The sequence below is a fragment of the Notolepis coatsorum genome, assembly GCF_963971535.1.
Source record: "Notolepis coatsorum genome assembly, chromosome: 10".
Classification (NCBI taxonomy): domain Eukaryota; kingdom Metazoa; phylum Chordata; class Actinopteri; order Aulopiformes; family Paralepididae; genus Notolepis; species Notolepis coatsorum.
This window is the reverse complement of record NC_140174.1, coordinates 88,554,072-88,568,009: the sequence shown is the minus strand read 5'-3', so window position 1 is coordinate 88,568,009 and position 13,938 is coordinate 88,554,072. Positions and strand designations below refer to the sequence as shown.

At 40.9% G+C, this 13,938-nt stretch overlaps 2 protein-coding genes across 2 annotated transcripts in view; one reads left to right on the top strand and one right to left on the bottom strand.

The window, feature by feature from the left end:
• The window catches only part of usp39 (ubiquitin specific peptidase 39), a 35,248-nt gene extending 31,004 nt beyond the window's left edge, over nucleotides 1–4,244 (top strand). Inside the window, exons 11-13 of the mRNA XM_084322733.1 lie at nucleotides 646–781; nucleotides 1,253–1,339; nucleotides 4,001–4,244. Coding sequence (XP_084178859.1) covers nucleotides 646–781; nucleotides 1,253–1,339; nucleotides 4,001–4,054 — 277 coding nt within the window. The 3' untranslated portion in view covers nucleotides 4,055–4,244. The remainder of the gene's footprint in view (nucleotides 1–645; nucleotides 782–1,252; nucleotides 1,340–4,000) is intronic.
• Nucleotides 4,245–6,028: 1,784 nt separating this feature from the next.
• The window catches only part of sftpbb (surfactant protein Bb), a 29,052-nt gene continuing 21,142 nt past the window's right edge, over nucleotides 6,029–13,938 (bottom strand). The window contains exons 7-11 of the mRNA XM_084322890.1: nucleotides 13,586–13,769; nucleotides 10,940–11,082; nucleotides 8,786–8,866; nucleotides 6,943–7,053; nucleotides 6,029–6,397 (exon numbers count right to left, since the gene is read on the bottom strand). Coding sequence (XP_084179016.1) covers nucleotides 6,362–6,397; nucleotides 6,943–7,053; nucleotides 8,786–8,866; nucleotides 10,940–11,082; nucleotides 13,586–13,769 — 555 coding nt within the window. The 3' untranslated portion in view covers nucleotides 6,029–6,361. The remainder of the gene's footprint in view (nucleotides 6,398–6,942; nucleotides 7,054–8,785; nucleotides 8,867–10,939; nucleotides 11,083–13,585; nucleotides 13,770–13,938) is intronic.

Here is a 13,938-nt window from a genome sequence, read left to right as displayed (position 1 = left end):
GTTAGCCAGTTAGCAGCGCCGGGTACAGTAGGTAGCAACGTTAGCTGTCATAACGTTAGCCAGTTAGCAACGTTAGCTCTCATAACGTTAGCCAGTTAGCAGCGCTGGGTACAGTAGGTAGGCAGCATGTTGAAAGAGGAGCCCTGAGCTGCTCATACACTAGACTCTTGCCGTAATGGTTTGTTGACGTGGTTGACGTGCACTGCTGCAGCAGATTTAGGAGTCTGATCTGACGGTCACAGAGCTGAGGGAGCGCGCCCAGTTAGCTGTAAAAATCCATAGATTAGCCGCACCGTTATATAAGCCACAGGGTCGAAAAATGGGGGGGAAAGCCGCGGCTTATAGTCCGAAAAGTACGGTATACGAATTAAAATGGTTGGACCTGCGAGATTTGTACTTTGTAGGTCTGCATTTTAAATGTAACGAGTAAAAAGTATATTGTTTTTCTCTGAAATGTAATTGAGTAAAAGTACAAGTATACAAACCTAATAATACTCAAGTAAAGTACAAATCCCCCAAAACAGTACTTGAGTAATTGTACTTCAGTACTTAACACCCCTGAATGGAACTTGTCTCCTCTCTCTCTGTGAGGGCTCTAATGAGTCGAGTCGTTTCTTCTGTGTGTCTTGTGTTCTGCTCCTCCAGGAACGTAGACCTGCGTGAGTATCTGACGGAGGAAGCCCAACTTACGGAGAAGGACACAACCTATGACCTGGTGGCCAACGTAGTGCATGATGGGAAGCCCACAGAGGGAGCGTACAGAATACACGTCTTGCATCACGTAGGTGGCGGTCGCATGCGTCTCAATTAATCCAACTCCCTTTTTTTTTTTTTTTTTTCTGCACTGAGATAAGGTCACTTGGGGGGGTGTGTATGAACTATTCTCTGTGGCCAAGCAGAAGTTAGTGACTAGTTATTACAGAATCTATTTAGTTGTTTTTTGTTTAATCTCAGTTGGTGTGTTCACATGCACATTATGCTCTATTATTCAGGATACTTAGTGCATGTAAATATCACGTTTTATCACATTTACAATAACTGAGATCCGCTTATATCCCGACTATGAGAAACCCAATTATGAACACTCACTGAGAAATGTCATTAATAATCAGGATACTGAGGCATGTTAGTTCTGTTCCCATGGTAATGTTTGGATAAGACCTTTAACTGGGATATTGGCTTGTATATCCAGAATATGAATGTGCATAGAAACCCACGCTGTGATATTTGTTGTGCTATTCTGGTTCATCAGGGAACTGGGAAATGGTATGAGATGCAGGACCTGCAGGTGACAGACATCCTGCCCCAGATGATCACGTTGTCGGAGGCCTACATCCAGGTGAGTGTCTCTCCACTGTGACACCAGAGGATTCAAAATCACACACATTTAGAACCCTTAAGGGAACGACTTTATGGGAAATGCACATAGTCTCTTCCAGAGTCGGACGAGAAGATGGATACTAATTTCCTCTGTGCGTTCAGTAGGAAGCTACCCAGCTGCAAGCTAGTCTAGCACAAATTAATGGAAGCGGATACGAATCAGCTAGCCTAGTTTAAAACTCCAGGAGGTGTTTTTGGCCAACAGCTAGGCTAGCTGATCCATATCCACTTTCATTAATTTGTGCTAAACTAGGCTAGCTTACAGCTGGATAGCCTTCTACTGAACGCACAGAGAGGTAATTGGTGTCTATCTTCTTTTATGACTGGAAAAGTTTGCGTGATCCTTTTTTTTTTTGTTCTAACTGGATAAGCTCAAGTACACTGGCTGATCCATATTTAATAAGAGGGATATCTTTTCATTATTCAAGATAATCCTAAAGTTTTAAATTCTTGACTAATGACAAACAAATATTTAAGGAGTGTGTGAACTGAGTTGTAATTATTTACTTGTATTGAATCAATACTAGGGATGGGTACCGAATTCGGTACTTTTGAGGTAACGGAACGTAACCCAAATGCGTCCACATTTGTATAGGATTCTATCACATTTTCATAACAATAGCACCCTGCGCCGTTTTCATTGAGGTTTCTTACAAATTAACGATGCTCTATGTTGTCCTTTATATGCCGATTATCATTAGAATCTTAAATTGTACCATATGTCCCCCTTTAGACAACATATGTAACGCTACCAGCGCACTTTTGGTAAGATAATTAGTTGACCATCCGCGGTCGCTATACCGAGGTCGCAGTATTAGTTTACCGCTGTTCAGATCACGTCGGAGAATAGACACATCCCAGTGACCTGCGACCTGTGCTAACGCTCTTGGGAAATGCATTATTGTAGTTTTCAACATTTTCACCTTTTAAATTTAAACCAATGCTGCCATCTACTGACGACAGTAAAGTCGTCACCTTGAGCCACTTCCGTATACTAGCGTCGCCCCAAACCCATTCTAGAGATTCCCACTTTTTACTGGGAGTGGGGCGTGGCCGTATTTGGTCCCAGACAATAAGAGTGACTGCAATTGGTCACTGTGACGTTACCGAACCGAAACACGTCGGTACTACAGAGTATCGATTCAAGTGATACAGAAAAAAAAATATATATATATTTTTTTTTAACCTTTTTTCAACGTCAACGTTCACACGCACAATATATGCTTACCTAGGATTTGACTTGATTCAACAACCAAAGCAGTTGGAGCAATGGCAAGCCGAAAACTGTCAAAATTGTAGTTATTTGAAGTTTTGATTTTTTTCACGACTGAGGTAGGTAAATTAAATTTCTTGAGACTAAAGTACCGAAAAAAGGTACTGTTGGGTACCGGTATCGATTCACAGGTACCGGTACCGTATCGGTTCAAATGTGAAAGGTACCCATCCCTAATCAATACAGCATAACACATTCTGGTATTGCTGGTATCACCAATTGAAAATGCTAGTGGCACCACATACTAGGGATGCACGATATTGATTTTTTGACACCGATAGATAACTTTATGCTCCTCAAGCCGATAACCGATACCGATAACCGATATTTATTGTATTATTTTTTTTTTTAAATGTACCATATATCGTTTTTTTTTTTTGTATTTATAAGCTCCGACGTCATCGGTACTGCTATCGGTACTCGAGAAATTATGGAGTTTTTTTTTTAGGAATTTAAACGTCGCAAACTAATCTTGTTGGCCGTTGTCTATATCTCTCCTGCCTCGGTGTCTCTGCCTGAGCAGGCTGTGCTGTGCTCTCTCCTCTCTTCCCCTCCCACACACTCACTCACTCTCACACACACACACACACACACACACACACACGGGTGCCGCTGCTGCCGAGTACAGACAGCTCTGCTCTTATAATGGCGGACAGAACGAAACGTTCAAAAGTCTGGGTCTATTTTACTAAAGTCGATGCTGACAACGCTCGTTGCCACAAGTGCAACAAGACATTTGCCAGTATTGTATAAGCGCTGGTACTTGTCAATGTGGCTGGCGGGGAGATAACGTTAGCTCCGAGTAGAGTAATGGCTGACAATCCGGAGGTAAATAAACGAACGAGAGCTTCTGATTGGTGGTAAGAAGAAGAGGCGGGTGCAAGCGGTGGGACGTAATTGGCAGATCGACTGTCTGCCTCCGAATGTAACGTGACTACGTCACAGCCAAGAAAGGGAGCGCTGGATTTGTGAAAAACTCCGTTCCTAAACCACACGCTATCAGTTTTACCACAGTACTGGCAAAACGGGAGGAGGCTATAATAAAAACAAGCGCCCTTCATCCAAATCCACCCACACCGGATTTCTTTTAACCAAAAAATGTATTACATATTATCGGAGCTATCAATAACGTTATCGGGATGACGTCATAATTGCTGATATCGGCCCGATAATTATCGTGCATCCCTACCACATACCAGTGTCGAGTACACGTGTCTCAAAAATATAAATGCTGATCTGACACCAGTTTGCCTCTCAGGTCCTAGTAAAGTTCCTATGGTCATACTACTGCCTAGACGTTTCATGAATATCGGCCCTAGTTTGATAACAAATTATTTATAATTTTAGATCTGGAAAAGGAGAGAGAATGAAGACGACACAAACAGCCACACAGGTGCATAAGTGGAGCAGGACTGGAGTCGCAGGAGTTTGGGCGCCTCGTTGCAGGTGCTGCATCCACTGCTGAAGACAGTCTGGAAACAAGACTGGCCTGCCTTTGTGGATACATTTAAAAGCAATGATGTAAATGTCAATCTTTCACTGTTTTATCTTTTGACTGTCTGGAATTTGCTGAATAAACCAGCTTAGTCTGTTCCATTCTATGTTTTACCTTTTTTAAAGCATGACCTTTGTGAAGGAAATCGATGATTTGCATTTGGTTTGACCTATATAGAGATGAGTTTTAAGAGGATAATATCATTATCATGTATGTGTGTTTCCAGCCAAAACTGTGCAGACAGAGGGCCGTTATCAGCTGGGTGGAACAGAGAGAACTAGGGGGGGAATAATATCAACAATTGAGCGGTTGCTATAGTGATCTGGGTCAAATAGCTGTGGTCGAAGACAGCACTGCTTATAGCCATCTGAGAGCAGCCAGGTCAGAGAGGTAGAGGTGGTGGAGGAGGATGCGGTCAGAGAGTGTAGCAGGCAGTCTGTCTCCACGATAGTAAGCAGTGTGTGTGCATGCCGAGGTCGTTGAGCACATAACTGATAAGTAGGGATGTCCCGATCAAATTTTTTTGCTCCCGATCCGATGATTGAGTATCTACCGATACCGATCTTTCCCGATCCGATAAAAAAAAAAAAATGTAATCCCCATTTCTCACATTACATTCACCTTGAATGTTGACGTTATCCAGGTGAAAAGTTAACTTCATTCAAGCGAGGCATTGCAATCCTTGACATAAATCATTTGATGTATAATTAAATCAAAGGAAATGCGTTTGGGTCTGAGAGTGTGGCTGGTCTGCCGTTGGATACTATTGGTTTGTTTTGGCAAAATTCTTCTGCTCTGTGTGACAATAAATAAATGAATGATATGCAATTTAAAACCAAAACTAATGCCTCAGTATGAGTTTAAGACGTGAACATGGTCATGTTTGTTGAATAAAAAAAAAAAAAAAAAAATCCTTTTTTTTGCCGATCGCGATCTTCGGAAAATCACGTGATCGGCCCCGATCCCGAGATCGGGACATCCCTACTGATAAGGACTGCAGAATGGTCAGAATAGAAAAGTGGTTGACATCCATAGAACAGACGTCTAGTGTGTTTAAAGGTGAATAGCAGTTGCCATGGCAGCATCACATAGTAACGAGGAAAGTGGGCGGGCCCCCGTTGCTAGGGAGAATTTATAATGAGCGTGTCTTCCGGGTGTACGTTAGAATGAGAAACGAACCACACCGAAGAGCGCACGCGTTGATCAGAGACGTTCATCCCTCTCTCTCACCCTCGCCGGTGGGGGAGGGGAGGTGACGCATCATTAGCTTCGGCTAACGGGAAATGGTGGTTGGCTCCGACAAGGCCCAGAACCATCGGACTAACAGCAGACGAGACGATAGAATAATGAATTTAGTGTTCCATCAAAGACTTTAAAGACTATACGAAATGGGTAACATCTGAGGCTTTTGTTTATGTAATAAACGTGTTCCGAGAAAGGTAATATGTCTGACTGTGAATTATTATGATTACGGATTGCATTAAAGGGGAATGACCACGATATACAGCCAGTATGAGAAGACGTCGGAAAAATAAAACGAACTCAGAAACTACCTGAGCCAACAGATAAAGAGGTGATAAGTGGCTGATTGTGGTTTGCCAGAATCCAACATTTGGTACTCACCATGTACTTGACATTTAAGATATTTTTAGGGCATTTGTGCTTTATTGTGGACAGGACAGTCAGAGAGACAGGAGATTCAAACCCAGGACATTGTGGTCGCACAGTGCGCGTCTTAACGTGGTGCCCCCCCCTCCCCCTGTACTTGTTTTTCCATATCGATGGCCAAAGATATTTTCCCCATTTGAAAAATTCAACTTCAAGGATCTTCAGTACATCGATCACACAGCTCGGTACATACAGTACTTGGATACTCGATGGTCCAGTTAGCTCTTTATTTCAGATGAGGTGCACTCATCAGATGAGACTAAAGTTATTTGCTGTGCACTTTAAGACTTTACATTGACATTCCCATGCTTAAATACATAATAGAATTATATTCATCATGACAGAAACTGACTTTTTTTACTGAATCCCAGCCTCAGTCTGCTAATAATATACAACATTTTTCATGCAAATTGTTTAATGTTGAAATAAATGTCTTGATTCACTTAAAGGCATTAAAAGCATCAGTGCAATACATTTGTGAAAGAAAAAAAAACGAATCTTGTAGCGTTTACATCTTCAGTGCTTCTGGTAGTTTGGTTCTCACTCTAGTTCCACATGGACTCCTCACAGTAGGCCACATTCTAGGGTCAAAAAAGTAAATGCATTAGATGAGACATAAAAGCATATTCAGTAGAGATGCACTGGTCGACACCTGATCCAAAGCAGTTATACCTTACCGGTGTATTATGCATGTTTCAGGTCACAAAACAGCCTTGAAGGGTTGTTGGGAGTTAAGCAAGTAGTTCAATATTAAATTAATTCCAAATCCCTTGTGCAAAGGCTATATTAGACCCAGTTTTAATTCACAACAAATTGTTTGTGCCACCACTATGGTAAAGTCATGGCCTCTCATGAAGACTTTAAACACCATTCTGTTTATGAAAAGTTAATTATCTGCAGGGTTAAATACCCATTTCCTGTCGACTGCCTTCAAAGCCTGACCAGAGGGCTGTGATTTCCACGTCATCTCCCCCGAGATGTGGTTGTCGCAGAGATAATAAAAAGCTGGGTGAACCTGACCTGCAGAGCTGACCTGGGCATTGCTACATCTTCAATAAGTTGTTATGGCTTTTAAGCCATTTACTGAGCAGATAATGGAACCATTATTCTATTTGAGATGACTTACACCACACTTCTGGGCGGTTGGCATGTCTTGGCACCAGTAGCTGGGTCCCCAGGTACAGGGGTTGACGCCCATGTGTTCAGGCCTCTTCACAGCAACACACAGATCAACTCTCTGGTGATCAGAAGAAAGAAGCTGTACAAAACTAGACCAAACGGAGATGTCATGACACTGTTGACCCATCTCAAAGCCTGCCCTCTCTTCTTGATCCTCCAATCACAACTGTTGCTTTGAGGGAAGAATTAGTTGTGATTGGAGGATCAAGAAAAGAGGGCAGGGTTTGAGACCGGTTAATTGGGCATTCCTTGATTTAGATTAAATGTATTGTACTGTACTTTAATGTAACGGTAAAGTGCAATAGTAATATACAATGTACAGGTGATTAAACTGGGTATAAAATATAGAAATTAGTACTAATCAGATGCAATTTACAGAGTTGTAATATAATATATACAGTGATACAGTATGGTAGTAGTCATACTGGCCAGCAGCGTAACTTGTAAGGGATATGTACAGATATAGATGGAAGAGAAGGATTATGTACAGGTGTGGATGAATATATATATATATTAGGGCTGTCAGTTTATCGCATTAATTAGATTAATTAATTACACAGCAAATTATCACGTTATGAAAATTAACTCAAAATTAATTACAAATATATATATTTCTTTTTTGTATCTCATTCATTCCATAAGAATGTAGAATACACATTTACAGACTTTTTTTTAATATGGTCCATTTGCATGTTCTTGGTATCTGATTCTAGGGACATCTATGAATCTCAGGGAATGTATTCCCAGTGTCAGAAATACTGTGGGCTAGATCCACAAAGAATGGATTGCACGGTGCAAGTTGCACCCTTACTTACAATTCATTATGAATTGAAAATGGGGGACCCTGATGTAAACAAGACGAAAGTCTTTCTCTGGTCTGCATCCCCTTAACAATTGTGTGTATTGAGCCATACTGTATTGTACCCATTCTGCAATCTGTTAATAACATTTGCATTCAATCAATCAATCTGCACGCTGATTGATTGAATACAAATTTTATTTTGAGTAAATTGTAATGAACCAAATGAGAATATCAATTTTTTTTTATCTTTGACTGAATAACACCATGCTCAAATTGACCAGACCTGAAAAATCTAAGCAAATTAATAGATGGAAGATGATTAAACAGAAGGTTTTGTAGATACAGTACTGAATTCTGCCATCCGGACACATGCAATTTGAAATATGATTATAAAATATATAAAATGGTTATGCAATTAATTAGATTAATTAATTACAAATCCTGTAATTAATTAGATACATTTTTTTTAATCGCCTGACAGCACTAATATATATATATATATATATTAGTGGCGTTAACCCTGGGAGGCGTTAACCCTTTCACTGCCGCACTACAGAAGGTTAACCCTTTCACTGCCACATGACAGCAGGTTAACCCTTTCACTGCCACACTACAGAAGGTTAACCCTTTACTATCACACTACCGATGGGGTAACCGATAGTAAAGGGTTAACCTTCTGTAGTGCGGCAGTGAAAGGGTTAAGAGTAGTCAGATGGATAAGCTATACAGTCTATAGTATACTATACTAGATATACTATACAGTCTAGTATACTATATATATGCAGTCTCTAGTATACTATACTAGATATACTACAGCCGGTCACTCGTAGGCTGATCTTCCAGAGCCCTGTGTCCGTCACATGGCCCTGGTTAGCTTTTCAAATAATGTGTGGATGTGGGGAGTAGTCCATGCAAATCAATCATGGGGCAGTATGCTCCTAGTCAATGTACTCTACGTCAGCCAGGGTAAAGCAACCTATTACTGTACCTCACAGGCATCTGGAGCATTCATCTGGTTTCCCAAAACCTTCTGCAGCCGGGAGCCATAGAGTTGAGTAAACAGCTCACACTGTAAAGAGCATGAGCAAAGGGACAATGAGTCACTTTCTACATGATGATCACGTTAACAAGCTTGAATGCATTCACTTCTACGGCGCAAAAGGCAGGTTCATCACAACAATGCTCGCCGGCGTCACTAGAGGGCGCAAATGTGTTAAGAATGCAGCGAGATCAGCATCCACCTACAGCCCATAATCAGCGTCCACCTACAGTCCATAAGTGAGTAAGTGACCAGAATGTGTGACTGATGGCGTGTGGGGTTTAATTATGTGTCCCGTGGAGAATTGAATGAGCTGAAGCAGGGCTGTCCAAAGGAGGGACTGTAAGCCAAATCTGGCCATTCACAAAAATATTCCAAAAAGTGATGGGATATATTATTAAATTTCATTTTTGAGAGTAGTGTTAGTAGTAATGGAGGGATATATGTAGTAATGGAGTGTGGGGATGGGCATTTTAAATAAAAATCCAGATCGATTGATCGCATGCTATACTCGAGTGATCGTGTATTACTCGTAAAGGGGGAAAAAAATTATATATAGATCTTTTTTTTTTTTTACTTAATTTTGTTCATTCACGTATGTGTTTAAGGAAACCAACAAACAGTTATAATCTTACACATACATGTGAAACAAAAATCGATAATCGATTACTCACGCCCATCCCTAATGGAGTGGCAGTAGTGGTAATGGAGGGGTAGTAGTAATGTAGGGGTAATAGTAGTAATGGAGGTTTAGTAGTAATGGGGGGGTAGTAGTGGTAATAGTGATGGAGGGGTAGTAGTGGTAGTAGTAGTAATGGAGAGGTAGTAGTGGTAATAGTAGTAATGGAGAGGTAGTAGTGGTAGTAGTAGTAATGGAGAGGTAGTAGTGGTAATAGTAGTAATGGAGAGGTAGTAGTGGTAATAGTAGTAGTGGAGAGGTAGTAGTGGTAATAGTAGTAGTGGAGAGGTAGTAGTGGTAATAGTAGTAATGGAGAGGTAGTAGTGGTAATAGTAGTAGTGGAGCGGTAGTAGTGGTAATACTAATAGTAGTAGTGATGGAGAGGTAGTAGTGGTAATAGTAGTAATGGATGTAGTAGTGGTAATAGTAGTAATGGAGAGGTAGTAGTGGTAATAGTAGTAATGGAGTGGTAATAGTGGTAATAGTAGTAATGGTAATACTAATAGTAGTAGTGATGGAGAGGTAGTAGTGGTAATAGTAGTAATGGATGTAGTAGTGGTAATAGTAGTAATGGAGAGGTAGTAGTGGTAATAGTAGTAATGGATGTAGTAGTGGTAATAGTAGTAATGGAGAGGTAGTAGTGATAATAGTAGTAATGGATGTAGTAGTGGTAATAGTAGTAATGGATGTAGTAGTGGTAATAGTAGTAATGGATGTAGTAGTGGTAATAGTAGTAATGGAGTGGTAATAGTAGTAATGGATGTAGTAGTGGTAATAGTAGTAATGGATGTAGTAGTGGTAATAGTAGTAATGGAGTGGTAATAGTGGTAATACTAGTAATGGTAATACTAATAGTAGTAGTAATGGAGTGGTAATAGTGGTAATACTAGTAATGGTAATACTAATAGTAGTAGTGATGGAGAGGTAGTAGTGATAATAGTAGTAGTGGTAATAGTAGTAATGGAGAGGTAGTAGTGGTAATAGTAGTAATGGAGGGGTAGTAGTAATGGATTTAGTAGAGGTAATAGTAGTGGTAATAGTAGTAATGTAGGGGTAATAGTAGTAATGTAGTGGTAATACTAGTAATGTAGTGGTAATACTAGTAATGGTAATACTAATAGTAGTAGTGATGGAGGGGTAGTAGTGGTAATAGTAGTAATGGATGTAGTAGTAGTAATGGATGTAGTAGTGGTAATAGTAGTAATGGATGTAGTAGTGGTAATAGTAGTAATGTAGGGGTAATAGTAGTAATGGAGTGGTAATAGTGGTAATACTAGTAATGGTAATACTAATAGTAGTAGTGATGGAGGGGTAGTAGTGGTAATAGTAGTAATGGAGTGGTAGTAGTGGTAATAGTAGTAGTAATGGAGAGGTAGTAGTGGTAATAGTAATAATGGAGAGGTAGTAGTAATGGAGGGCCAGACCTTAGGGACGGCAGTGGGATGATGGAGGCAGACAGACTGGAGGAAAGAGGAGGCGTGAGACTCAGTGGAGTTGAGGCCCAGATGCAGGCGGCTCAGGACAGCCAGAGTACGGCACGAGTCACAGTCGGACGGGAGAAACACATCTAGGAGAGTGAGGCAGAGCATTAAAGAGCCATTTATACTTCAAAAAGGAAGTTGGCGGGTAGATGGAAAATACCACAGACTCTTTCAGTTGTTTGTACTTTTCTTTTCCTGTATGGCGGGAACAGAGGCTTTGCACTGAACACTTGTGTAGTTCTCTCTCTTCCAGCATGGCCGCCTGCAGCATAGCAACCATTGGTTTGTACATGGTAATGACCTGTAGCATAGCAACCATTGTTTTGTACATGGTAATGACCTGTAGCATAGCAACCATCGTTTTGTACATGGTAATGAAAGACAGCGGTTGATATGAGAAATATACCAACAAAAACACAATAATTATTGTAAACAAGTCACAGTAGAATAGTAATATGCTTTTCAAGTGTTTCACCTACTCTCCCACTGTGTACAGAAATTAGGCATTTTCTTTTGAAAGTAGTTACAGGAAGTAGACACATTCTGTGCAAGGCCTCTAGCGGTCTACAAAGTATGTGAATCTGAATTTTTGTTCAGTTCAGAGAAAAGGAGCATTGTTTCAATAGAATGACATGTCCTCCACATAGCTGAATGGCTGACAGAGAAGTGAATGGTAGGCGTGAAGCGGCCAGTAGGGGCAGTGTTTGCAGAGTGAGAAGTAAACAAGTTACAATAAAGTTGGTGTGCACTTCCTAAAGATAAGTAGCAGAGGTTCTTGTTCCTCCCAACAGCACCAGTTGTTTATGAGGCACTACACTGAGGAAGCACAAGAGACGGACCAGGTTTAACCCATGCAGTTTAATAAATCGGCTCTGTAGTCAAAACATGCCTTCCTTCAGTTAACCCTTTCACTACCACAAGGCCAAAGAGTTAATCCTTTCACTGCGATAATACAGAAGGTTAACCCTTTCACACTACCACATGACAAAGGGTTAACCCTTTCACAACCACACTACTGGCACCGACCCGGCCCTGGGACCTCTTGAGGACGATTTGCCCACCGGCGCGACGCGCCACTTTGCCGTTCTCTAGCGGCTCGGGTCTGCATTTCTTAAAAACAATATAATATATATATATATATATATATAAAGAATAAAATCGCTATTTGTTGCCTGTCCATTGCCCTTTCAGGCGACAAAATCCGTTCAGCGGTTCTCGAGTTACATGCAGATATGTGAGGCGTGTGCCAAAGTACACAGCAGCGTTTTTTTTTTTTTTTTAATGACCACCCCCGACTCCCGGGGCTCTAGCTCTGTCAAGCATTTGGCGATCTCAAAGATTATTGGACAGGGTTGTAACCAATGAGTGTGGCTTTCCAATGATACCCCAAGAGGGGATCTGCGAATCAGGGACCTAGGTGAGAAGTCACGAGCGAAAACAGGGAGAAAAAAAACACAGAATGAATTTAAGTCAATGAGGAAATGGTTTACTGGAGAGCTTTTTCTTTTCTCCACAGTTTACCAAAATCGCTCCTAATCACTCATTTCTGAACTACATAAGACTTCAGGCTATGGATCCAGGGTGTTTTCCAGCTCATACCAATTGTTATGGAAATACTATATTTGGATATTGCAACTACTACAGAAAAACGTGAGTAACAAGTTTTTCTACAACTCAAGTTCAGACCTATGTTACTCTATAATATATCATTAGCACCAAAAGTGATCTTTTATTGTATCAGAAACTTTCAAAAGAGACCAGGCTTATGCATGCGCTATAAGTATAAAGATACGCTTTTCAAAAAAAGTATGCAGTCCTCAAGTTAAAGTTAAAAAAATTGCCACTTTTCTGGCCGCCAGATAAGAGGTTAACCCTTTCACTACCACACTACAGACGTGTGGTTAGTGAAAGGTTAACCGTCTGGAGTGTGGTAGTGAAAGGGTTAACCTGTGCAGTTTAACAAATTGCCTCTGTAGTCAAAAGGTGCCTTCTTTCAGTTGAGGCTTGATTTGGAGAGGGTCATGCATGCCTTAATTACATCTAGGCTTGACTACTGTAACTCTTTGTATGTGGGCCGAGACCAGCTCTCTCAACGACACTGACAGCTAGTGCAGAATACTGCTGCTCGCCTTTTGACCGGCACAAGAAAGTGTGACCATATTACACTGGTTCTGACCTCCCTGCACTGGCTTCCTGTCCATTTCAAGATCCTTTGTTAGTATTTAAGATTTTAAATGGTCCGGCCCCTCAGTATCTAGTTGAACTTGGTGCGGCTGCTCCAAAGCTGTGGAATGGTTTACCTTTACATATTAGATCTGCCCCAACCAAAGCTATTTTTGTTAAACTTTTATTTGTTAAAGACTCACCTCTTCTCACTGGCTTTTCATTCAGGTTTGAGCTGTAAAATCTATGTTTCTATTTTGACTTTGTATTGTTATACTGTAGTACCGTTTGCAGTACTATTTCCGTTTGTGTAAATTGTGCACCTTGTGTTGTATATTTTATTAGTATTGTATTTACAGTACTTTTGTGATTTGTATTGTGCAGCACTTGGTCACCACATATGGTCTTCCTACACACGCCACTTACCCTCGCTAGGCTTCTCACCGAGCAGACAGAGGTGCAGCATGGCACATATGGAGTGAGGGGCAGCTGTCGACAAGAGGAAGACAACGACATCCTTGCCATATTTGACGACGAAATCAGTACATTGGTCCTTGTAGCTGCCAGGCAGAAGAGTACACACATCTCCCAGGAGCTTGAGTACAGCTTCCTGCAAGGAGAGAGAGGAGGTCAGATCGGTGCCATTTCAGTGACTCGTCTTATTTTCCGTCATTGAAATGGCACCTACTGCATTTGTACTTTCACTTCTAGTGATGGTTTATATTTACACCCAGAAGTCAACCTAACTACGTATCCCATACTGTGTTTGAGAATTCTGG